General features: G+C 37.1%; 1 protein-coding gene across 2 annotated transcripts in view; it reads left to right on the forward strand.

Annotated features, from left to right (window-relative positions):
* COBL (cordon-bleu WH2 repeat protein) overlaps positions 1-25,478 on the forward strand; it is a 329,526-nt gene that overhangs the window by 149,704 nt on the left and 154,344 nt on the right. For both annotated transcript variants that reach the window (XM_075212632.1, XM_075212631.1), the window contains one exon: positions 20,131-20,316. In XM_075212632.1, the coding sequence (XP_075068733.1) occupies positions 20,131-20,316 (186 nt within the window). The remainder of the gene's footprint in view (positions 1-20,130; positions 20,317-25,478) is intronic.

Below are 25,478 nucleotides of genomic sequence, written 5' to 3' on the forward strand. Positions count from 1 at the left end.
CAAATTGATACTAATACATATCTCATGTTAATGTCAAAATACAGCTGTACACTTAAATAGCAATACAATAGTAATACAAGAAATACTCTTTATTTAAATCAATGATGAAACATGTAGAAAAAGTTTTCTACTGCAGCATAATAATATTGTTTGATTATCTCAGAAGAAATTTTCTTTACAAACATAACAAAAAAAAATATTTTTCAGTTTCACATAGACATATATATTTGTAATAATCTGGAGTCAGCATATTACCAGGTCTGCAGCTTTGCAGTATAGTTAGGTGAACTAATTAACCAGACAGAATCCAAAACCTTATGTTCATTAATTATATTTACAATTTAATGTATTGTGCCATTTATACAGATGTAACATATCCAGCAATATCAAGTAATACATTTCAATACATTTATTTCTTAATTAATAACACTGGCTGAATTTTCATTTTGAAAGAATATTTTCTGTTCTGTATCTGAATGACTGGCGCTATATGTGGCAAAAAACCTCCAATACTAAGTGAATTATCTAAAAGATAATAATGCATTTCTCCTACCGATTCCTGGCAAATGATAATAATATTCTTGATTGGTTTATAATGATGGAAATAGTGTAATACAGGTACTACTGCATGCCAAACAAAGGTATCACATTTTATGTCTGCCAGTTCAATCTTTTTGCTGATTCAGTGAATAATAATTGGACACTGCTCATAGGATCATTTCTAAATGTAGAAAATAGTAAAGCTGGGTATACACTATTGCATTTTACTTCAGATACGATTTTTGTAACAATTTTACCAGCGACTTAAAGTCCAGATGATCATGTAGATTCATGTGTACACATCTACACAATTTACCTTCAGGTCTATGCTCTTCATCTCTCAAAACCGTCTTCTGAAAAGATCATGACTCTGTACACTCTACCGATATCTGCCTACACTGCTGGTCATGAGTGCATACACACTCCTACATTTCTCCAACATTGTTCCATCTTTGATCGTAATTTTTAGTCTATTTACAAAACCCAACCAACAGATGCGATGTGTTTTCGTAAGATAAAACGAGATTGTGAGAGCGCACACACTCTTGCAGTATCTGACCAAACAGTTGTTTATCAGTGTGTACCAAGCTTTAGTGGGATGTGCATATTTTATGCAAATTACTCCTATTTCATGCATAGCACAAAAAAGTTGCACATTCCCATTCAGCATTTTCATGGTCTGTTTAAATTTTGCCCATACTCAGTGTCACACCATATCTTAGGTCTGTGGGGTCTCTCCACTGAGACCCAGCAACATTTGGAGACTTAATTCACAAGATGTATCTTTCCAAAGTGCCTTCTGCTATGACATTTGAAACATCCTTCCCACCTTTCTGCATACTTACCTACTTTTGAAGGCAGCTGTCCGGGAGGGGGTCCGTAGAGGGGGGCGTGGCCACACGTGGGGCGCCTTTTGGCCCCGCCCCTGTCAATCTTAGGCAATTCTAGCCAATTGCAGCTGGGGGGGGGGCACGATGGCACGTTTAGCCCCGTCCCCAACATCTTGAACAACAGGGACAGCTGGATCCGGGAGTCCGGGAGTTTCCCGGACATTCCGGGAGAGTAGGCAACCATGCCTTTCTGCTTTAGTATTTTATTTTTTCATTTGTTATTGGTACAATACTGTTTATTAGAACCAGAATTGTGTATTCTAGGACTCATGGCAGTAAGGAGAAAACAGAGCTGCCTTTATTGACATGTAACATTTCAAATTGTTTATATTAAAATATATTTACACCTTTCAGAGTACTTAATCTGCCTATATTTGGCAACAGGCATCAAAAAAAAAAATAGTGATCAAAGTCCAATAACTGCCACATCAAAAGTTGTGTAAAATGCTGTCTGTTTTGTACAGCAAAAATCTGTGCAGATTCCCTGTAAATAACATATTATAATATTCTTACTTTCCACATTCATATCATTATAACATCCATTCCCACACAATTCTTGTTTTTTGTTTAATCTACCATATGCCTAGCAATAAGAAATCCACCCAGAAGTTCTACTTATGCAAACATTTACACATCCTGCTAAATATTTAATTTCGCTGTGTGAATACCCAGATTATCTATTGGTAATTAAAATAAATAAATAAAATACATTTTATCTGGGTTTTTTTTTTAGCTCTATCTGGAGTTAGAACAAACAAACTGGTGGTATATATTCTCCTCCAATGCCTACTTTGAACTATTGCAGGATACTCTAATAAAAATAATACAAGTGAAAAAGAAAATAAATTAATCTAAAAAGGTTAAAAAAGGTTATAGAAATCACAGGCTTGCTTTTAGCCCCTAAACCTCCTTTGATTAAGTAGCAAAATAAACAGGTGAAAAAGGTAGACACATATTGCTTCCAGTAGAGTTGCATGCATGTCCATTTGTGGGGTGTAAATATACATATTTCCGTACTGCACATGCACACAAAATGCATCTGTGTATCACCCCGGGGTGGTGAAACTGGGGTAGGGAACCATAATTTGAGTGCAGTAAGGGATGTACATGTATTTGTAGCACACCTCCTGGAGATGTGAGTTAATGAGACTAGGGCACATCTCCAGATATGGTTCTTAGAGGGCGTATATTTCACAGGTACTGGAAACCTGTAAAGATATGTGATGATGACACTGCAGCATTATCTAGCCACTTCTGATTGACTCTTGTGTCCATCTATTTGGATTTATTATTTGTATTTTCCATTTGGACTATTGCAAAACAAAAGTGGTAAAGGACAGATGTGGGGGCATTTGTATTTAATAACATTTTGGACCTCATTTAGAGTCGGACGCAAAGTTCGTTTTAGGCGCATCTAACTAAAAAACTCTACCACGCATGTGCCGAAAGCACCAAATCCGCGTGCATCTTGGACGCAATTAACACTTGCGACAGCTTGCGACCAGGGGCGGGCTGGGCCGGGGGGCAGGGGGGCATCGGCCCCCCGGGCCGCTCAGTCAACAGACTTTGCGTCCGAGTCTAAATGAGGTCCTTTATGTGGAAAATTCATCTTTCACAGTTATTAGTAAGACCATCAAGACGCTATTCTCTCTTTTGTATATACTTATGTACATTATATTGCATTTATAACTAACACTGTCAAGCTTCATCTCTACGCTATTTCTGGGCGTAATTACAACGTATGGCTGCCATAAAAATATTGCTTTGTTGGACATCTCTTGGGATATGTGCGACTCAACATACACATATAAAACCACAATGTTTGAGACATAGTAACTGTCCTCTTTCCTTTTCTCCAGGGTAAGGTAGCGCAAGTCTACAATATACAAAGTTCTATATACAGACGTATGGGAACGCACATTTGGTGTGCATGTGCAAGATGGAAATTCGTAACTTGCGCAATAAGAATTGATGTATGTCCAACTCTAAATGAGCACCACTCTGTAAAATATCTATAAATACCAATATTTATATTATTTTTATTACATCACTATTTTTATTTAACCAAATTTTCTCTCTTATATTGCTTTTGTATCTTCGCACATCCATTCCATTTGAAATAGCTAAGTGTGAAAATAAGGAAAACAACATCAAGAGTTTATTTTTAATCATAGTTTTTTTAACACATCATACAATAAATTTGTAGGAGATAGTTTATATTTAGAGAAGAATAGTATTTTTTTTACATATTCCTTGTCTGCAGCTGATAAATTAAATGCATGAATCATTATATGAGCAGGATCCACAAACCATAAATGTACAAATTACTGAATCCTGGTCACATATGATGAGTGTGCTAATTTATTCATTCTAATTTGTTAAATATGTCAGCAAATCTAATATAAACAACTTTTTCCCGCAAACTAGTCTTATTCAGCTTCCTGTGATATCATTGCAAGTGAATGCAGTTTTCTGCAGGTCTTGAGAAAGAGCAGGCTCATTACTGTCCTCCTGTTAATGGAAGAGATAAGGCGCCAGGGGTGTTATGCCTGTTAATTGCACTGAGCTTTTAGTTTTGAAGGTCTGAGTTCTATTTTGTCATAGGTCAGGGGTCATAAGAATTTTATGACTTGCATTTAATAGGGAAAACCAGCTCTATTGCAAAAGAAGCACAGAATTAAACACATTTCACTACAGTTGGCAATACCATTAACTTATACTCTATTCGACCAGCTAATCCTTAAACATTTGCAGCTTTCAATAACATTTCATGCTGTATCTAATTATTGATAATGAAAAAGTGTAATGTTAAGTTTTTACCGAAATAAATGGAGATGTAAATGGTGTCCAACTAAGCTTCCCTGCTACCATGTGTAATGCCATATGGGTCTGAAAGGTAGTAAATTAGTTATAAGCAGCAGGAGGCCAATGGGTGATTTCCTCTTTAGCTCATTTTCCTGGGCATTGTGATATTTGAGCTTCCATTCACACAATGCAACCTGCAGGAGTGTACCTAACTGGATGCTAATAACTGGAAGTAGGGGGTCACTGAAACATGTGTATGTAGCAGTAAAGCTGTTTCACTCTTCTGTTTGATTTTGTAGGCCTAGTTTCCAGCTTTATGCCTGTTATTACTGAGCTATGCATGGTTATCACACTAAAACAGTGCTATTGCAGGGTGATTGCAGAATGGAGGGGTTCTGTGACCATATTAAAGCAGAAGAGGGTAGTCTGACGCAGGTCACAGAAATCAGAGTTTATTTATAATATCATACTTACCAACTAATGAAATTTGTTTTCCGGGAGCCTGCCGGGGGGAGGTGGCCGTGATGAAGGGGGGGGGGGGCTTCAAAATCTCGTAATTTTGGACCCGCCCCCTTGACTTAATGATGCAAACGCGTCATTTTACAGCGGGGCCAAACGCCGCGATTCCTGGTGAATTGCGGCGTTTTGGATCTAATTCTGCCCACTTCACTAGGAAGTGGGCAGATCCGGGAGATTGCCACACTCTCCCAGGAGTCCGTGAGACTCTCGCAAAATGCGGGAGTCTCCCGGACATTCTGGGAGAGTTGGCAAGTATGTATAATATCCATAATTTAGATAAGGATGTTTTATTCAGTAATGAATAATAAAATGAGGTAAGAATCACAAAAATGTCACCTTTGTTCAAAGAGAAGTTTATGTGAATTTTACTGTATATTCATGGGAGTATCCTTGTAATCAAAGAAAATGTGTTATCAATTACTTTATGCTTCTAAACTGAAATTGTAATATGAGAAATATTATCATTAGATTATAAAATAAAGTATTGTAACTTCTGTATACCCTTTTAGCTATTTTTTTTTTACATCAGAGTGTCACATTGCAGTGTAACTGAAAGTAGTATCACACTGTATCACACTGAATATTTTCATCATTAGATTAAAATGGTGTAGTTCCTTATGGTAAAAATGTTCCTGGAGCGCAGTAGTATAAATACTGAAATGTTACAAATGCAGCAGAAAAAATATATACATAAGAATGATTCAACTTATAGAGAGAATTCAATTAGCCGCAATGTGCTTCAGGCTGCGGGATTTTTACAGAAATCTCAGCTGATTTTTCCTCGCACCCCATAGAGGTGTGAGGAAAAATGAGCAGAGATTTTACAGTTAGGTTGTCATGCAATTAACAACTTATCATAACCCCAATTAATGTATAAAAATGTTCTTGATTGCGGGTCAAGTAAGGTCTTCTCATTTGTTCCCAGGTTTTTTTGTTTGTTCAGAAGCATCCCTGTAATACTTCCTGTAGTCACTGTTAAGATAAATTTAGTTACTAGCTTCATTTGTACATGGGATTGGACATTTATTTTTTAACTGCCAAATCAGATATGTGACTATGTGTTACTGCTGCCAACTTTGGAAATACAGGAGATATTTTTTTAAATCTTATAAGCATAAGATACAGAGCATACAAATTTTTTATTCCAGTTTATTAGCATTTAAACATATGCCATGTTGCTTGTTCTGCCAATGTAATATTGTCTATAAGCCATATAAATAAAGCTACCCTGTGCCCATACTATCAGAACAAAATATAGGAGCCACTTACCCCAGAACTGTAACTTCTATTCAGCATGGGTGTAGAACCATATGCTTTGTTTTCAAAGCAAACATAATTAATTCAGCAGAATATTTAAAAAGCTGTGGCATAACAGATACTGTATCTACTATATGTCCAGGTATGGTGCTGGGAGCTCCGGTGCCCCTTGCCTGTAGTTGGAGCATGTGCTATGAAGCCTCTTTAGCACTCTACTGTGCATGCAGTTCCCAGTATGCCAGTGCTTCTTCCGATACCTGCTCTGTTATCCAAAGAGCAGGAACTCAGAATTTAAAGTGTTACAATACAAAACAAAAATGCTTATCGTGCTTACCGTGTTCCACCAGACCTGTATATGACCATGAGAGTTCCTAACTACTAACTTGTGACAGGATGGACCACCTATGCCACCCTGACTGTTGTTGCTGGGAACCGGCTGGGCTTACTTTGCCAACCTTTCCTTTCAGTAACCCAAATGCGCCCTCTTGGTGCAGTAGGAGGGGCTTACCAATGCTGCCACCACTGGACTCCTTACCAGCATACAGTACCGGGTTTCTTCTAGGTAACTGACGCTGCTAATGTACCCCTTGCTGGTGTACCTGGACTGTTACTCCTGACCTCTTCGGATTGATCAGAGCTGCTGTTGATGGATCCCCCCTAGCCTGTCACACTGGTCAGAGCTGCTGGGTAGTGGGCAGAGCGGTGGTACCGGAAAAGCTGAGTCCAAACCTCAATAAAAGTTGGGAACGGATTAGATTTTGGGTCTAATCTGTAGGTCACAGGAATAGAGAAGTTTCCAAGCAGGTCTTTGAAGCAAGTGTTGTTTATTTGCTCACACTGGTTGAAGGTACAAACTCAAACAATGACACTTTCATACAAAACACATCCCAATGTAACGCGTTAAGTGTATTTCAAATTATACATTGGTACCTGTACCTCTGATTGAAATACATTTCTAACATAAATTATTTCTACATGATCCAGCCACAAATAAGTTATTTATCAGTGATCCAGTCACATTTGTTTGGCTGGAACTTGTGGATGGAAGTACAACTGGAGAAAATGTAATATCTGTCACATATTTGTATGAGATAGTCTGAAATTTAGTCTATATGTGGAGCTTTTTATCCTCATGACACACAGTATTTTACCTTGGTTTTTTTGCCATTATTTATATCTTCATATTGTTATATTAAAGATTGTCTGTGTCTCTTTTCTGCTCATGTACATTGCCTAATTCATTCTCGCCTTCCATCTCTTCGTACTTTTATCTCAATTTGAACTATTTCTTTCTTCTCCATAAATGAAACCTTAAGCGTATGCATTATGTAGATAGTATCAACCCACACAAGATCTAAATTTCAGAACACTTAATAGACATAGGCCACCTAATTTCCAGATGCTTGAGCAGATAGACTGCTTTGTACTCAGTTCTTCGTATCCTACCAACGGTGTCAAAGAAGCCAACATTTCAAAAAAACTGGGGGATCTTTTCTTGCCTCCTCCCCGTATGACTGAAGAATGGCATGCATAGACATAGTAGTGGCTGTTGCAGTACAAATATTTGGGGTGCTGAATCACCCACAGCACCCTCAGAGCTAGATCCTATGAACTATGTCACAAGTTCTTTAACTGCTGTGTTACTAATACCCCATTCACACTGCCTCAAAAACCCAGGTTAAGCCTGGACGACCCAGGTCGAGGCTCTGTGTGAACGGGTCCAGGTCTAATTCCTGGGTCGGATGACCCGAAAATTAGACCCAGGTCTTTTGGAGGGTTATTCCCAGGTCCGACTCGGGTAGCCTCCAGTGTGAACGGTTAGACCCGGGATTTTCAAGCCGGGTCTCACCGAAAGCTATTGTAAGGTAAAAAAAAACAAAAAACAACAACTTCACAAGAGGAGCCAATCAAAGCTCCTCTTGAGATGTTGCCAGAGAGAATACGGTCTACCTGGGTGTTTGCCAGGGTGTTCTGCAACCAGCAATATCCCGGTTCATAAAACCGGGACATTGCCAGGGCTGCAGTATGAAAGTGGTATAATCTGTTACATTAGTTCAGGGATAACAGAGCAGTAAGTTTGATTACTGCTAATTGCAAAAGAGAATTAACTTATATTTATATAATCATCACTTTCCTGTGTCTAATTGTAAAGTTAATTGAAACCTGAATCTGATGGAATTGTCATCAGACATTTTGTTTTGTGTTCTTATTATCCTCAGTAAACATACAGAAATGAAAATGATTATGGAAATCTCTAGAAGCGATTGACTAATATGTATAGCTATAGTAAATACATGCATGCACATTGTTATGTTTATTTTGGCTACCTGCTTTGGGTTTACAGATGTCTGCCAGCACATTTGTGCTTTGCACTAAAACAGTTAACACAATCAGCCACAATATGACCTTTCCCCATGGAAAGGGTTGTAAACGGCAAACCACCAAGTAATAGCTTAACTTGGTTTATACAAATGTGACTGGCAGTCACAGAGGAAAGTCCTACATGAACTACCCCTCTAACAGAGGACTTGACATTTGGAAAATATTTTATTGATTGCTGTAGTGTCATAGGGCCAGTAACTTTTTTAAGCAATAGGTGTTGTTCCCTTATGATGTAAACATACAAAGGATCAAGGAAACCAGAGCTGTGAGAGGAAACGTATTTTGATAACACATAAGTTTAGATTCTTATGTGAAATCAGTTTATGTGTAACCTTTATTGTTTGTTGCTGGTTGTGAAAGGGTTTTTTATTTCTGTACACAAACACACATACACGTACAAGTGTGTGTGTGCATAATCCTCATCTTATTAAGCTACTTTGACCCAATGGCTAACCTGACAGTCCTGTACTTTTAGGGTTCATTATCTACCACTTTGCATTTACTTGCTGTCCTATAATATAAGAGGAAGAAGTAAATTGCAGTGATCTCTCACCTTGATGAAGTCTAAAAGGTAGATTTGAAGGAATTAATAGGTTGGTGATTTGATTGCAAAACAATGACCCTGAGTCTTTCATTCAAATCCCAACAGTAGATGCTTGCAATGTTTGACAATTCTTACTGTATCTTAGTCATTGATATGACTTCATCATAGACTTCATCATATTTGTGTCTCAGTTGGTCCTAATAACCCCTCTTTCCTCAAAATATTTGCCATAATATAATACATTTTTTAATATTGGGTATTTGGAGCGTAAATATATGTGCTGCTTATAATAGTATTCTTTTAAATACTCAATAAGGCCCTATGACTCCATGGTGGGCCCTTAACAACAATATTTAACAAAATAAGTTAGATTTTGCTGTATTTATGTGATTGCGTTTTTGGATACAGAGCAGTGTTGGCAACAAATGAAACGATTATTATTTTTATATTATTCAACTAAAATACTGTAAGTATTATACACTAATGTTGTACGGAATTGTGAAGCCATACAATACCACACTGATACTAGGAAACATAACTAGAATCCATCAAGATTCGGTTTCAGCAACTCAAATGCATGTAAAAGAATAATGTTCTGTAAATTTACCCTAAATTGTGCTCAATGTTGTAATATATATCTCATTTACATTTGTTCCTGAACTTTTCGTATATATGTGTATATATATATATATATATATATATATATATATATATATATATATATATATATATATATATAATATATTTATTTTATCCATGAATTTATCTTTTCATTTATTAGGTCATTCTCACAATCATGTTTTTATTTGATATATATACAATATTTGTATTTATTTTAATTATATACATTATTTACATAACATTGGATGTGTTGTAAGGATTGTTTTATTATATTATTTAGATTATTTTAGCATAGATATACAGACATACATGGAGTGCTGCAATATCTTTTACTTGCAGGATTTATCTCTTTTTTTGGATGAGGTCAGGAATCATCAGCTATTTTAAATTTAGCAATTGATTGATTTGTTAATCAAGTACTTATGTGTATATAAGGCTCTTATGAGCCCAAAGTTAACATGTCATTTTCCCTCTGATGAAGTTACTTTGTAATGAAACGCGTTAGTAACTTGTATGTTGGTAATCATCATCATCATCATCATTTATTTATATAGCACCACTAATTCCGCAGTGCTGTACAGAGAACTCACTCACATCAGTCCCTGCCCCATTGGAGCGTACAGTCTAAATTCCCTAATATAGACACACTCTCACACACAGACAGAGACTAGGGTCAATTTTGATAACAGCCAATTAACCTACCAGTATGTTTTTTGGGAGTGTGGGAGTAAACCGGAGCACCCAGAGGAAACCCACGCAAACACAGGGAGAACATACAAACTACTCATAGTTAAGGCCATGGACGGAAATTGAACTCATGACCCCAGTGCTGTGAGGCAGAAGTGCTAACCACTAGGCCAATGTGCTGCCCAATTCAGGTATATTTATTTGTCCAGACATTCTTCATATCAAGATTCATGGGACATGTGGAGAAAATACTCACAGCCTATTGTTTTCTACTTTCTGCTAGTCATCACAGGAGTGGTAATATTGTGGTGAACATTTAGCTCCTGGGTCAATTGATGGCGTTTTCTTTGGTGCCTAGAAGCTTAACATTCAGTTGCACTGTGTGTAGGCCATTCACCTCAGCAGCAGCAAGGTCAGGTGAGCTCGTTTGGATATTCCATCTTGCCACGATAAGCAGCACGACTACGTGTCATCTGCTATATTTTATACAGCTAAGGAGTGCCAAGCAACTAAGGATACCGAGCCATCACGAGACCGGATCATACGAGGAAGTCCACACATATAACAGATGGACACATGTACTGAGCCTGAATATATGCTCACACATTTATGTGTACGGTGCACCAAGAGAAATAGGCTGACCACACAATAATGATTTACGGCTATATGCTTTGACATAGTTGATTATATCTTCATCTAGGACATTTGCGGTTACTGGAATCGGATTTCTCAAAACCAAGCAAGTGATACATTTATCTTTTTACTGTTTTTCTCATATTGGCCAATTTCTTTTGTTACTTTTTGCGACAGCTTTCTTTTATGAATCGAGTTTAGTAGCGCTAAAAGTAGGTCTTTATTTGAATTAGATATATACACCGATCACAGTGCACTGTGATAGTACCATTTGGGGCATATTCAATTCTTGGCGGAAACGCCGAAAATCCTGTGGTCCACGCACTGTTACCATTATTACGGTAATAGTGCGAGGAAAAACAGTTAATACGGGTATTTTCTCGCTGGGAGCTGCGAGCTGAAATCCAGCTTACTATTACCGTATTAACTGTAATAGTTTTAATGCCGCGGGACTTCTTAACAATTGAATACGCCCCTTTGAGTTGTTGGTATCCTATTGAGATGTCTTTATATTAATAATACCGATTATAGAGCTGGTTTTTTATATGTTATCTTATTTATTTTTATTTATTATATAATATGATGTACATGTGATGTTACTAATAAATATTTTTATATGGTGATTCGTGACCACTTTCTATGCTTTATTTACAATATTTATTATTTTATGAGTAGCCTGTGAGGTTTTTAGCGCTGCTATTTGCTTTTTGGTCTATAAATATTAGAAGATATTCTTTCATGTCACTTGCCAGTGTTATTTACATCCAAATAATAGCAATATTCCTGACCTTTACTGCTGTGACACACTGCAATTACATAGTACTTCTAATGGACCATGACAATCCCACCCATTGTGGACTTTAAATTTTGTCTAACATCAATATATATTTTGTTGTGACTAATGTTGAACTATTTTTTGAACGGAATTAAATAGAATTCAGCTCATTATAAACATACCAAGAGAAAGTACAACATTTGCAGTTATGTAATGTTTTTTCACCACCATATAATTTATAATATACCATATAATTTATTTTCTGATTTTTATGTAACTCTAACAAGACAAATCAGACACACTAGACATAGTTATACACAGTCGAATATATAGGGACTCTTTTTAATGCAAAAAATAGAGAATAAATATAGCTTTGGTTAATAGCAAAAAAGGTTAAAAACATGCTGGTAAATGTATGTGTGTATAATACCCTTGGTGTGTGATATACGCAGAGGGGACAGGTATGAACATACTTGCCAACTCTCCTGGAATGTCTGGGAGACTCCCGCATTTTGCGAGAGTCTCACGGACTTCCGGGAGAGTGTGGCAATCTCCCGAATTCTGCCAACTTCACTAGGAAGTGCCTAGTGAAGTGGGCAGAATTATGTCCCAAACGCCACGATTCACCGGGATTGGCCCCGCCCCCTCTGTCAAATGTCATTACGTCACAGGGCGCGGGTCCAAAATGACGCAATTTTTGGCGCCCCGCCCCCTCACGCCCACCTCCACCGGCAGGCTCCCGGAAGAGAGCTGAAGAAAGTTGGTAAGTATGGTTATGAATGATAAAAAAATCTAATTCAGTTCCTTAGGGTGCAAGTCCCGACAGCTGAATAAGCTGAGAGTATTACACATATGCTAAAGTTCGGTCTATAAGCCAATACCCTAATGTTGACAATTGTTCCTTCACACACACACACAGTTTATTAACATAAATAGTTGTTCCTTCATGACCAGTTTATTTATATGGAGGACCCTAGAGAGAAACAATTCCAATTTACACTGTATTGCTGAGACGCATTCCTGTATGAGTCTATTTAAAAAGTGAGTTCAAATATATATTTATATGGTGATAAAAACTCATCAGTGACTTCTAATATCCATATAATTTACAGTAAGCAATGCATTATCACATACACTATATAGACAAAAGTATTTGGCCACACCTGTTAACTATTGAATTAAGGTATTTCAATCAGACCTGTTGCCAGAGGTGTATAAAATCAAGCACCTAGCCATGTAGTCTCCATTTGCAAACATTTGTGATACAAAATGGGTCATTCTGAAGAGCTCAATGACTTCAAATTTGGGCAACACGGTGGCTAAGTGGTTAGCACTTCTGCCTCACAGCGCTGAGGTCATGAGTTCAATTCCCGACCATGACCTTATCTGTGTGGAGTTTGTATGTTCTCCCCGTGTTTGCGTGGGTTTCCTCCCACACTGCAAAAATATACTAGTAGGTTAATTGGCTGCTATCAAAATTGACCCTAGCCTCTCTCGGTCTGTCTGTCTGTCTGTGTGTATGTTAGGGAATTTAGACTGTAAGTTCCAATGGGGCAGGGATTGATGTGAATTAGTTCTCTGTACAGCGCTGCGGAATCAGTGGCGCTATATAAATAAATGGTGATGATGATGATAATACTGTGATAGGACACCAAGTTTGCAATGGTTTGATACACAAGGGTAAGTGCTACATCATATTAGATATTTGTCCAGCTAGAATGCAAAGGTTACCAAGTATTTAGTGGGCTGTATGCTCAGTCACATAACTATGTTGGTCAGAGGGTTGTTGTCTTGTGTTAGCTGTGTAGAGTGTGGTAATTGGGTAACCTAAGGAGTTTAAGAGGGTAATAGAGGAATATTATAAGCTTGTCTGAAGGGGTATGTTTTCAGAGAACGCTTGAAGGTTTGAATACTAGAAGAATGTCTCTTGTGGTGTGAGGGAGTGAATTCCATAAAGTGAGTGCAGCATGAAAAAGTCCTGGAACCGAGAATGGCCTGTAACCGAGAATGGAAGAAAGTGATGAGAGTGGAAGAGAGACGCAGATTCTGTGCAGAACGGAGGTGTTGAGTTGAGAGATATTTTGAAACAAGTGAGGAGATGTATGTTGGTGCAATTTTGTTTATGGCCTTGTATGTTAGTAGAAGAATTTTATATTGGATTTGTAGAAAAACAGGCAACCAATGTAGAGACTGACAGAGTGACTCAGCATATGTAAAACGATTTTCAAGGAAAATCAATCTAGCCACTGCGTGAATGCAGTCCCTTGTACGGTTACTTCCTGCATGACTAATTTTCCCTCACCTTTGAATAGTTACATTTATCCAATTTGGTTACCCATATGTGTGGCAAAATTTGAAACAGATAACCCCAATGTTAAGGCCTTAGTGTGTGTGATGTGCTTAATATTTAATATGGTCCTGATCACATCGAATTACTTCATCAATGGCCAATCTGAATGCATTTGGTTATTTAGATCTAGTTATTTGGTGATATGCAAACTGAACTAAAACTTGCAAAATCCACTGAATAATGTAAGGATTACGTTTAGTAAATGTATGAAACATTTCCATGATTATTAGATGCTGACTCTTTTTTTGTAACTGACCACATAAATAAATCCAAAATGTTTAAGTTTATCATAAACATTCACCAATTCTTCAATTTCTTCATTTGTAGAATAACTAAACAGTAGTCATCATAGTATCCCTTTATCTTTTGTGTAATGGTACCAGCACCAAGGGTACATTAATTTAATGTAATTATTTGAACATTACTTTTGGAAGTAGGCAAGAAACTTTTGTCTTCCCTCTGACCATTCCAGGAGAGTTCTCCTCAGCACTTTACGTAGTGTACAATATTCTTTGGCTCTGTAAGATACTGTTTGTGCCTAAGTAAGCAATGAGCTAGGAACAGATCTTGGCAAGTAATGCAATCAGACATTGTCTGTACTGTCCACCCACTGAAATAGACAATAATATGAGTACAAAACATTGTGCTATGGTTATACTTGTTATTGTGGATCAGTTGAGCTGTATTTAAATTCTTTAGTATGTATAGGACAAGCAGCAAGGTAGTTACAGTATGCACCTTCTCTTCAAAACAAACTGAGTAAGTGGTTTGCAAATCAGTCCTCATATAATCTCTAATATTCTACGGGGTATATTTATTAAACTGCGGATTTGAAAAAGTGGAGCTGTTGCCTATAGCAACCAATCAGATTCTAGCTGTCATTTTGTAGAATGTACTAAATAAATGGTAACTAGAATCTGATTGGTTGCTATAGGCAACATTTCCAGTTTTTGAAACCCGCAGTTTAGTAAATATCCCCCAAGGTGCTTATCTACATGGCAATAATTAAGTTAAAGAAGGACATTTATGAAGGGGAAAAAGTGCCAGCATACAGCATAATTACATTATTAATTCTCTGTTGTGTGCAATTGTGCCCATATATACAAAAGAGCATAGCTTGCCATTTTAAATTGATGGTGACTGCAGGGCTGCAGAATGTTGCTCCTACTCATAGGCGGGGCTGGGAGCAGGGCCATCTTAACAACATTATGGGCCCCCGGGCAAAGCAGTGCACCGGGGCCCCTATATATATATATATATATATATATATATATATATATATATATATATATATATATATATATACATATATAGATAGATGTATAGAGATACAGATATAGATATAGATATAGATATATAGAGATAGATAGATGTACTTACTCAGTGACCCTTGAAGGTTTTTTTTGCAGGTTTTTTTCTTTTGGAGGATTATTTATTCTAATTAAAAGCCCTGCCTATGGGGCCCCCTTGCCCATGGGGCCCCCGGGCACCTGCACATCATGCCCAATAGAAAAGATGGCCCTGGCTGGGAGGATTGTGGCATTCCTTGCCTTATGCAGACCAGTAATGTGCCTTATATTGCAACCAAATCCACAAACAATTCTTGTTGTAAGACAAAATCTTAAATGAGCTTCAAAGACTGGACACTGTACATGTTGGGTGAGTGACCTGTTTAGGAGGGATACCTTTTTTGCCTACAAACAATTTTTATATGTTAAATGAGGTGGTGGCAAATTTATTTCACTGTTTTGAAATTTGCAAATCAGCCCAGATTGTTCCAGAATAATTTATGCCCCCTGGAGAATCGGGCCAGTTATGGAATATATAAAACCAATCGGCAACGATCACATATCTATAGCCTTTTATAAAGTGTTTACAGTTGATCTAGAACTTATTCTTTCTGAATTGTTCTATAGGAAAATGTCTACTATTTGTGATGTGAGCTATGTTTTTAGGGTTGTATGAAACCCCATAAATCCTGTTTGCTGTGTTTCGGCTGGATTTCGGTTCAAAATCTGTGAGTCATGGAAATATTGTTTTATCTTTTTTTTTTTAAACTCCTTATTTGTAGAGGAAACAACAGGAACAGTACAGATAACATTTTGGACAAGAAAAATCTTAATAATCAAAGTGTTTCCTCTGAGTTTCAGTGGGGGAAAGAGAAGGGAAGGGAGGGTGGGGGGTAGAAAGGCACAAATATTGTCAACAATATAACTAATAAACCAATAGGCACGCAAACTTGGAACATTGCTGGGAAAAGCTAGGGCACACAGTTACAATGACTGCACGAGAGAGGGGTAGCATACAGACATTACTCACCATCCGCGCACCAGTTCCAGCCTGGGGGGTCCAGAGGCGGCCCAAGAGCTATGTTCCATCTGCAGGAGGAGGAGCCGTACTACGGCTTTCTAGAAAGTACCACGGGGCCCACACCTTATCATAGTTATATGATTTATCATTAAGGTAGCACGTTATACTTTCCATGCTTGCGACATGTCCTATGTACGACCGTAACTCCTGCATAGAGGGAGCCCTAGGGTCTTTCCAGTGCTTTGCTATTAGGGATTTAGCGGCTGCCAGAAAATGAGAGATAAGCTTGTTAGAGGGCGCGCTCTCATCAGGTATAGGGCGAGAGAGAAGGAATGACCAGGGATCCTTACTTATCTGTTGTTCTGACACAGAGTTTATGAGTGTAAGAACCATGTTCCAGAAAGGAACTATGCGAGGGCAGGTCCACCATATGTGTAGCATCGTACCTCTCTGGCCACATTCCCGCCAGCAGCTCGGAGTGGCCGTAGGAAACATTCGAGACAACTTATCAGGAGTATAGTACCACCTATAGTACACTTTATAGGCAGTTTCCTTAATTAATGTAGAGATCGAGCTCTTGGCAATCCCCTCCCTGACCTCCTCCCAGCATAAATATTGTTTTATCTTTTAAACTCTGCTTGCAAAGCACAATTCTCTTTGATTCATGGGATCCCACCTCTGCTTTACCCCACCCATTTCATATTAGCAATCTATCTCTGTGGCAGCAGCAGGCAGTATTGGAAATGAGGAGCACAATATGGTGGTGCAAATACCTAGTGAATAAATGACATAATGTATATCATGAGACACAATGTTTACAGCCTTCCGCAGAGTAGGTGCCGGAGTCCACAGAAGCCACAGTCCAATATAGGGTAAGAACTTTTTGTTCTCTCACCCTATTTCTACAATGTTGTGCCTGATCAGATGGACATCGCCCGTGATCAGGCACAACATTGGAGAAATAGAGTAAGAACAGAAAGTTAGTTTTGAGGGTGAGTGTTTTCCCGGACTGTGGCTTCTGTGGACTCCGGCACCTACTCTGCGGAAGGCTGTTAACATTGTGTCCTTGGCATTCACAGTATATCATTAGGTATTTGCAATGCATATTGTGCTCCTCATTTTAACACTGCAATTGAATACGTATTCTGCGGAAGGTTTAAAACATTGTGTATTTGACACTCACGATATACATTATGTCATTTATTCACTAGGTATTTGCACCATCATATTGCACTCCTCATTTTCAATAGTTCTTAGTGTCAGCTTATAAAGAGGACACAGCTTAGTTTGAAAATAACTGACTAGGTATTAGCCATCTCAGTTATGCACAAAACAGGAATTCCTGAAATGATGTACAAGCTCATTCATGATTTCTAAATCTATCACATTTGCTAATTACAACTGTTCTAAACATTATCTTCAGTTCTGATCTGTGCACACTAGGTTGCATATGTATGGAGATTAGAGATGGCTGCACTATACTTCATCTTCTTACAAATATAAAACCGTAAAAAAAATGTGTGAAGGCAAATTGATATGACAGAGGAGTGTCATCATATCAATGGCGGGGTTGTTTTGACATTCCTCAGGAATAGTATCTCAGTTCAGCTGAACCCATTTACTTTCTCCCTTGGTGATCTCCACAACCTTCTTTGTGGCTCTTTTTCCTCATGTTCTTTGATCCAGAGGGAACCAATATCCTGACTCTGTGTCCAGCAATGAGCATAATGCCACATCTACAGGGCACACAGCTACTCTGAGCTGGTGGAGTCCACAAGAGTGCCCCATGCAAAACAAACACAAAACCCTTCTCCAGAGCCAGAAGAGGAAGCAGGTTGAGATAAGATAAAGGACAGTCATTGTTGCAAGCAGCTGACTGTCTGCAATAAGATTTCTACATGGACTAGATCATCTTTCATGCCTCCATTTTCCACTTTCCATCCTCATTTCATTTGCACCAGTAGCCAAGAAATCCAGTCGCCAATGGCTGCTTTAATATTGATGGCTTATAATGCTTCTCCCTTGAAGTAGCAACACACACTTTCTACACAAGCAGCCACAACTGTTATTTTGCCACCTTATGTAGCAATTGCTTCCCACACCTCTTAGAAGTTCGCTCATTTGGTCAGCCAACTTTACCTTCTGTTTCATGTCATTATACGGAATTTGTTTATATTATGATCCCCTCAATGTACAGTGCTGTATAATATGCTGATGCTTTATAAATAAATAATAATAATTTATCAGCATTGTAGGATGTGCCTATTTATTTTATTTTGCATCCTACTTATTTAGCCCTATAGTGAGGCACAAGCTATTGGAGTCCAATAGATTTGTGTAGGTTTTATTCCTATTGTACAACTTAGCCATTTATTTACACCTCCCTCCTTTATTTACTTTGGTATGGTAATACATTATAAACCCATTGTTTCTCTACTTGTAATTTCTCTACAGGTGTTCAAATACCCAGACAGTATATTGCTTGATATCTCAAATGGTTTATTTTTTACAGCACACTGTGTGGCGCAAACAGCTCAATTTTCCCCCACTTGTCATTCATTTCATTAGCTATTTAAGTGTACAAATACCCAAGCAATACATTGGCATCACTAATAGTGGCGTTTTTGTTTTTTTTTGTTTTTACAAAGCATTGACTGGTGCAAAAATACCTATTTTTTCTGCACTTGTCACTATCACTAGCCAATCTATCCATCTCTTCTTATTGATGCCCCTATTGTATTAGCGGGCACATATATCAAGTTTATTGTGTAAACTGCTTATAGTCTATAGATAATATATAGAGAATGAGGACTTGCTGGACGAAAACATATGTACTCCACAAAAAATGTGGCAAACGACACTTAAGTCAAAGCAGTGGTTGTGTAGATATTAGTCATAGACATAAAGTTATGGACTGGCTAGCCCATGTTACCAGTTCATATGATAATATAATGTTTGAATCCCCTTTATCAAATGGTAATACAGAGTTTACTTTAAATAGTCTCACCTTTGTGGAGAATAATACATAACGTGCTAATCAAGGTACATCCATGTGCCATGTGATAGTCATCCTAAGAAGGAGGGTAAAGGTGAACATTTTCTCACTTCCAATGCTCACAGGTGATTAGATGAGGATGGTTATTGGATTTGCTGAAGGGTATTGGGGTGAATGTCAAAGTGATTGTATCACATGCTACCTTTGGACATTCTGTCCTGTCCAACCCTTGGGCTCATCGTGATAAATACTGTGATCACCCTCAGAGTGCACAAAAATTAATGTTTACTGTTTAAAATTAAATAGGGAATATTTCATCATCATCATCATTTATTTATTTATATAGCGCCACTGATTCCGCAGCGCTTTACAGAGAACTCATTCACATCAGTCCCTGCCCCATTGGAGCTTACAGTCTAAATTCCCTTACATACACACAGGGAGAGACTAGGGTCAATTTTAATAGCAGCCAATTAACCTACCAGTATGTTTTTGGAGTGTGGGAGGAAACCCACGCAAACTCCTCACAGATAAGACCATGGTCGGGAATTGAACTCATGACCCCAGTGCTGGGAGGCATAAGTGCTAACCACTTAGTCACCGTGCTGCCCATAATATTTATTATTTTATATAATAATCACAATTGTAGCAACTGAGCCTTTAAAGCTAATGTCAAGTTTGATGTCATGTAACCTTTTATTTTTGAACATAATCTATAAGTATTTGACTTGTAATATGTATCACCAGCAATATTGAGTAATTACGTTTTAGTCTGTTGATGGCACTTTTTATGATTAACTAATATTTTCCTTTCCTTTCCAGGGCTTTTCAACTGCTCCAAGCTCCCCTTCTGTGAATTCACGTCCTGTTACATTGGGCACGTCATTGTCACTTAGCAATATTTCTGGAGTTGGTGCTGGAACAGAGATTAAGAAGCGCAAAGCGCCTTCCCCTCCAACATCAGTTTCCAAAATGAACGCTGCTCCAGAAGGAAAGGCAGGAGAACCGGTAGGTTATTATTTAAAATGCATTAAACAGGATTAGTGGCAAGTATTAATCAATACATTGGAATAGAATATACAGTATTATAAAAAAAAAGAGGGTCAAACTTAGTCCTCTTGTTGCAGAATTCTTTCGGCATTATGAGATTTCAGTGATTTTGAGGACGTTTATCATTGAACATTTAAATACATCACCCTTTAGTGTTTTTACAGCTCATAACACACAATCCTTGATGTAGTCTTTCCATCAGAATATCTATTAAATCCTGAGGCTAATAGCCAAAGTGAGCTCAGAAAAGGATGATTTAAAAGGATCCTTTCAAAATAATTGGAAGTGCTTAAATTAACATGACTACATATCCCCTCACAATACCCCCCACAATACCCCCCACCAGCCGTTCGGATTTCAATGGTCGCATAGCACTGCATATTTATCTTCTGGTCCTGAATTCACATTGCAGCATTGTCTACTGTAATAAATAAATCAATACATAAAAGATTTCTGTTTTTAACATCTTACCTCCTGGTGATAAGCAGCAATAAAATTACTACTTTCGTTGAAATCCGGCGATAAATGATAAATAGTCCTATTTGTCTGTTCTTGAGGGTGATACTGATCACCTGCAATCCACCTGGTGTTTGCCATTCTGGTTTTGGTTATTAGTTTAATTTAAAAAATTGTAGCAGACAAATGTAAGAGACCGATTAGTTACTATGGGTTACAGTACCTTTTTTTTTTTTGCACTATTTTTATAAATGTTCAAATATGTTTTCATTTGAACAATAGCATTAACAAGGTTTTCAATAATATTCTGTGCTAGGTGTTTTTGCCTTCATCATCTTTTATGATTATCATTATGAAATATTTTAAATTAATTGATATAACTCAAGTGGTAGAGTTAGGTACTTTATTTATTAAAAAATGTATCAATCAAATCAGTCAATCAAAGCAGTTCCTGCAGCTAGCAAACGCTTGCGCCACCTAATTACTGCCGCACAGCTTTAGCCCTGTGTGTTGCGTCTGCGCCTCACTGCGACTAGGATGTATTTACATGGTCACACCTTCACAATTCCGCGTTCCTCCCATTTTCTCGTAATGAGTCGCAAGTGTTAATTGCGTCCAAGATTCAGGCGGATTTGGGGCTTTCTGCACATGCGTGATAATGTTTTTTTGTTGGATGCGCCTAAAACAGACTTTGCGTCCAACTCTAAATGAGGTCCTTACTGCATATGAAATGTTCGCGGTTAATTTGCTCTGCTACACACATGCATTTTAAAATACAATTATTGCATAACTTGATACCCAAAGCAATTAAGAATGAAAAAAGGCTGATACGTATATTAATATACATTTTATTCTGTTTAATTATTATTATAATATAAACATACAGTTGCAAACATTTATTGGAATTATATCACTAGTAAATGCTGTAACTGATTTGTGGTTAGTAACTTGTTGTATTTTGAATAACATTATATTGATGCAGCTAGAGACAACTAGTTTTTCCTTTTTATAATTTGCTAAACTTTGGCAATTTTTGACATCTTAAATGAACTTGCAAAAGGAAATGTAGGAAGTTCAGTCATAAGGGGTTTATCTGATAATAGGAATTGCTAAAATGTAAAAATTAAAATGTAATTTTTCATGATAAATGCTATAAAAAATCTGTGAAAAATTACATTACAAACAACTTTTTTTTTAACTTTTAAAAAGTCTTTATAAGCAACTTTAGGAAAGATATATATGATGTACTATATTTTTTCAGTGTACACCCAAATTCCATTCTTTTTCCACATTGTATGCTTACATAGATTGCAACATCTAATTTTAATATAAGGGAAGTTACATTATTTTTTTTATCTGTAGGGAAGAACGTCAATTCCTTATTAGTGGGGCTTCCTTAAAAAGATAACATGTTTGTTTGGGACATTTTACTGCTACTGTTGCTAACAGGAAAATCCTGGAAGAGAGCGACAAGTTTATATTTGTAGTGACGCATGAGAACAAACAGCTTTTTCAAGGTCAAGACATTCTTAATTATTTTTTTCTTCTTTTAAAGCAAACCACAACATATAATGAAAACAGTCTCAGGCTTTGCAAATGTAGAAATGTTTGCAAACGATTTGATAATTCTATAATGAGTGCACTGTTTATGGAAATGACTATGGCTAGTGGAACGAGCTGTGTAAGGTGGACTGCAGATTATGTTATCACTTAGGTGAAACTGCACTAGTCCTACTTCTTTATTGCATAAACCGCTAAAGATATAATGTATTACTTTTACCACTTTTCCATTGGTTTTTATAAGCAGAAGTCTATCCCTTATTAATCACACTACCCAGGATATACTTTTCACAGGTTTGCAACCTATATATTTTTTTAAACTGCCAAATTATGCATTGTAAGCTCCCAAGTATTGAAGAGTAATGTTGGCCATACTCATATATCAGTGCCAGTTCAATCAATTAGGACCAATATCGCAACATTTGTAACTCCAAATGCTTTGTATGTCCGAGAGCAATCCAGTGACAATTGATTCTGTTGGTCACATGTGTTCTCAATTTATGAAAGGATCCTGTTACATGGGTCAAATCACATTATAAACCTGTGTTTAGCCAGTGTAAATTAGCAATATTAAATAGTTAACTGATTTGTTAAGCCTACATATACACATATATATATATATATATATATATATATACACACACACATACATATATACACACACACACTCATATCTATATCATATATATATATATATATATATATATATATATATATATATATATATATATATATAATATTAAAATGTCTAATGATATTTTAGTATAAGTATTTATAGTTTAAACAAATTTGGGGTTTTGTTTGCAAATGAGATATTCAGTATTGGAATTTTAAATCCATTTTGTCAAAACAAGGGAAAATATTTTCCAAATGACATGTATCTCTCCTGCTGCATGGTTCCTATTCGTTCTTGTGTTTGTATGCACATTACTGTAATCTGCCAGTTGCTTTGGAAGATCACATTATCCACCATCTTGTTCTGAGAGTTAGTCTTCTAGAATTGTCTCTTGCATTCTTGCTTGCAGCGCAGATCATTCCGAGCACAGATATTTAAACTCTGCGATGAGATCAGTGCCACTGGCCACCATGATGTAACCCCTTTTTATAGCCTCTTGATATAAAGATAAAGGATTACTGGAAGCATTGCCAACATTTAAAGTAGAAAAATAAATAAATCCTACTATTATGTATCTTTTAATTGTATTGATCATTTTCTGTAGCAAATCCAAAAGTCTACAAGTGAGGCATTTATCATCTTAAATTATTATCTAATGTAAAAGATGTATAAAACTAAAGTGAAGTGGACAGGCAGTTAATCTGACATGTCTGCCGCTAGCAGACAGACATCACTGTTAGCAAGAGACAGTTGAAGCATTTGGTGGGAAGAAAATGAAGTTTATTTTCCTTTTATAACATAAATGAATTTGAGAGATTTTAGGTGTTTTTTTTTTTTTGTTTTTTTTAGCATGAGCAGATATTTGACAGTCTTTAACATGCTGTAAGTAGCCTGAAGGGTTTAGCATTAAAACAGGCACAGGGCCATTTCTAGACATACACCGTGGAAACCTGGAAAACTTGCCCCTGCAAGATACTTTTAAATAAGCAACCAAAACCACAAAGAGGAAAATTAATCACCCTATACAATTTTGGCAGCATAAATGACACATAACACAATATTATAGCATCTAACAGAGAGGCCTCTACCATACGTTACAGCAAAATTAGACAGTATAATGACAAAATACTTTTTTAATGGCAGGCAATAATACTGGGGGCAAATTTCAGAAGGAATTATATTATATGTATTATTATCATAAAGGACAAAACTCAATGCATCATGACAGCTTCCTTGTGTCATTGCTTACCTATGTAGAAACAACCTTGGTAGCAAATATGGTATAGAAAATATATTATGTATTGAGGTACAGCCTCTAAGTTATTGGATGTTACAGAGGAATAAGAAAAATTATGTAGCCCCTCTCTGCTGGGTACCTCCATGTGCCATGGAGGATTGAATCATTTCACAATTAAAGATAAATCTCACCTCTTCTCAGATACAGTACGTCCATCCAAGTCATTCTCTCTCTTTGGGGTTGTAGCTCTTGTCAAGGTCTACCAGAGGTTGGCTCTTCAATCCTCTACCTAACTCACAGTAAATGACTGGTGATTACTCACACACAGCCCACGTAAAAAGGGATAAGCCATTTGGCACATTTTTCAATTGGCCCAGCAACGGGAAAACCAGGAAAGCAATAGCAACATGTAAAAAAGAGGAAATTGCCCTTAGGTAATGTAAAGTGGTTTGAGTGACTGTAATTGTAGAATATAAGTTGCATACAAAATGCCAGTAATATGACTCTGGTACAAAAGAATATCATGACAGTGCATGACATGCATTAATGATATAGTGCAGCACGGTGGCTAAGTGGTCAGCACTTCTGCCTTACAGTACGGGGGTCATGAGTTCATTCAGCCTGGTATGTCTTAACTCTTCCCATTGGAAAGATCCGCCACCATCTAAGCCATGCCATTAACTGTAGATACAGGTACAATCGTGCAAAAAAAAAAAAAAGCCACATAATGTCACAAAGCAGCATTTGCTTTTGATCCCACCATTTTTCAAGCTGTTGCTCAATTTAAAGAGGTGTTCCTTCCAATGAAAATTCACCCAATATTTCTGACCATCCTCTGTAAACCAAATATAATAATATGCAGGTTACAACATTTTACTGAAAGTGTGTAGAAATATTAAATAAGAATGTTGGGGTTAAACATCAGTAAAAGTGACATATCTTGCAACCTGCATATCATTTGTTAGCTGAATACTATGCAAATGACACCTTAACTTTAGTCAATTAATCTTGAATCCTAGACTATACCATTTTGACTCATTTGTTTATCCTAAATTCTAAACATCAATCCCATCCTGTTATCACACTGTACACGTATACAGGAAAGTTGTACTCCACAGAGATTTTGTTTGCTGGCGACAGGTTTATAGTAACTGTTAGGGGTGACGTGAGATTTGACCCAGAAATTAAATGATTAATGAATCTGTCTTCTTTCAGAATCATCCTTTGTAAATACAAGGTTAACAAATAGAT

The sequence above is a fragment of the Mixophyes fleayi genome, chromosome 5, assembly GCF_038048845.1.
Source record: "Mixophyes fleayi isolate aMixFle1 chromosome 5, aMixFle1.hap1, whole genome shotgun sequence".
NCBI lineage: Eukaryota > Metazoa > Chordata > Amphibia > Anura > Limnodynastidae > Mixophyes > Mixophyes fleayi.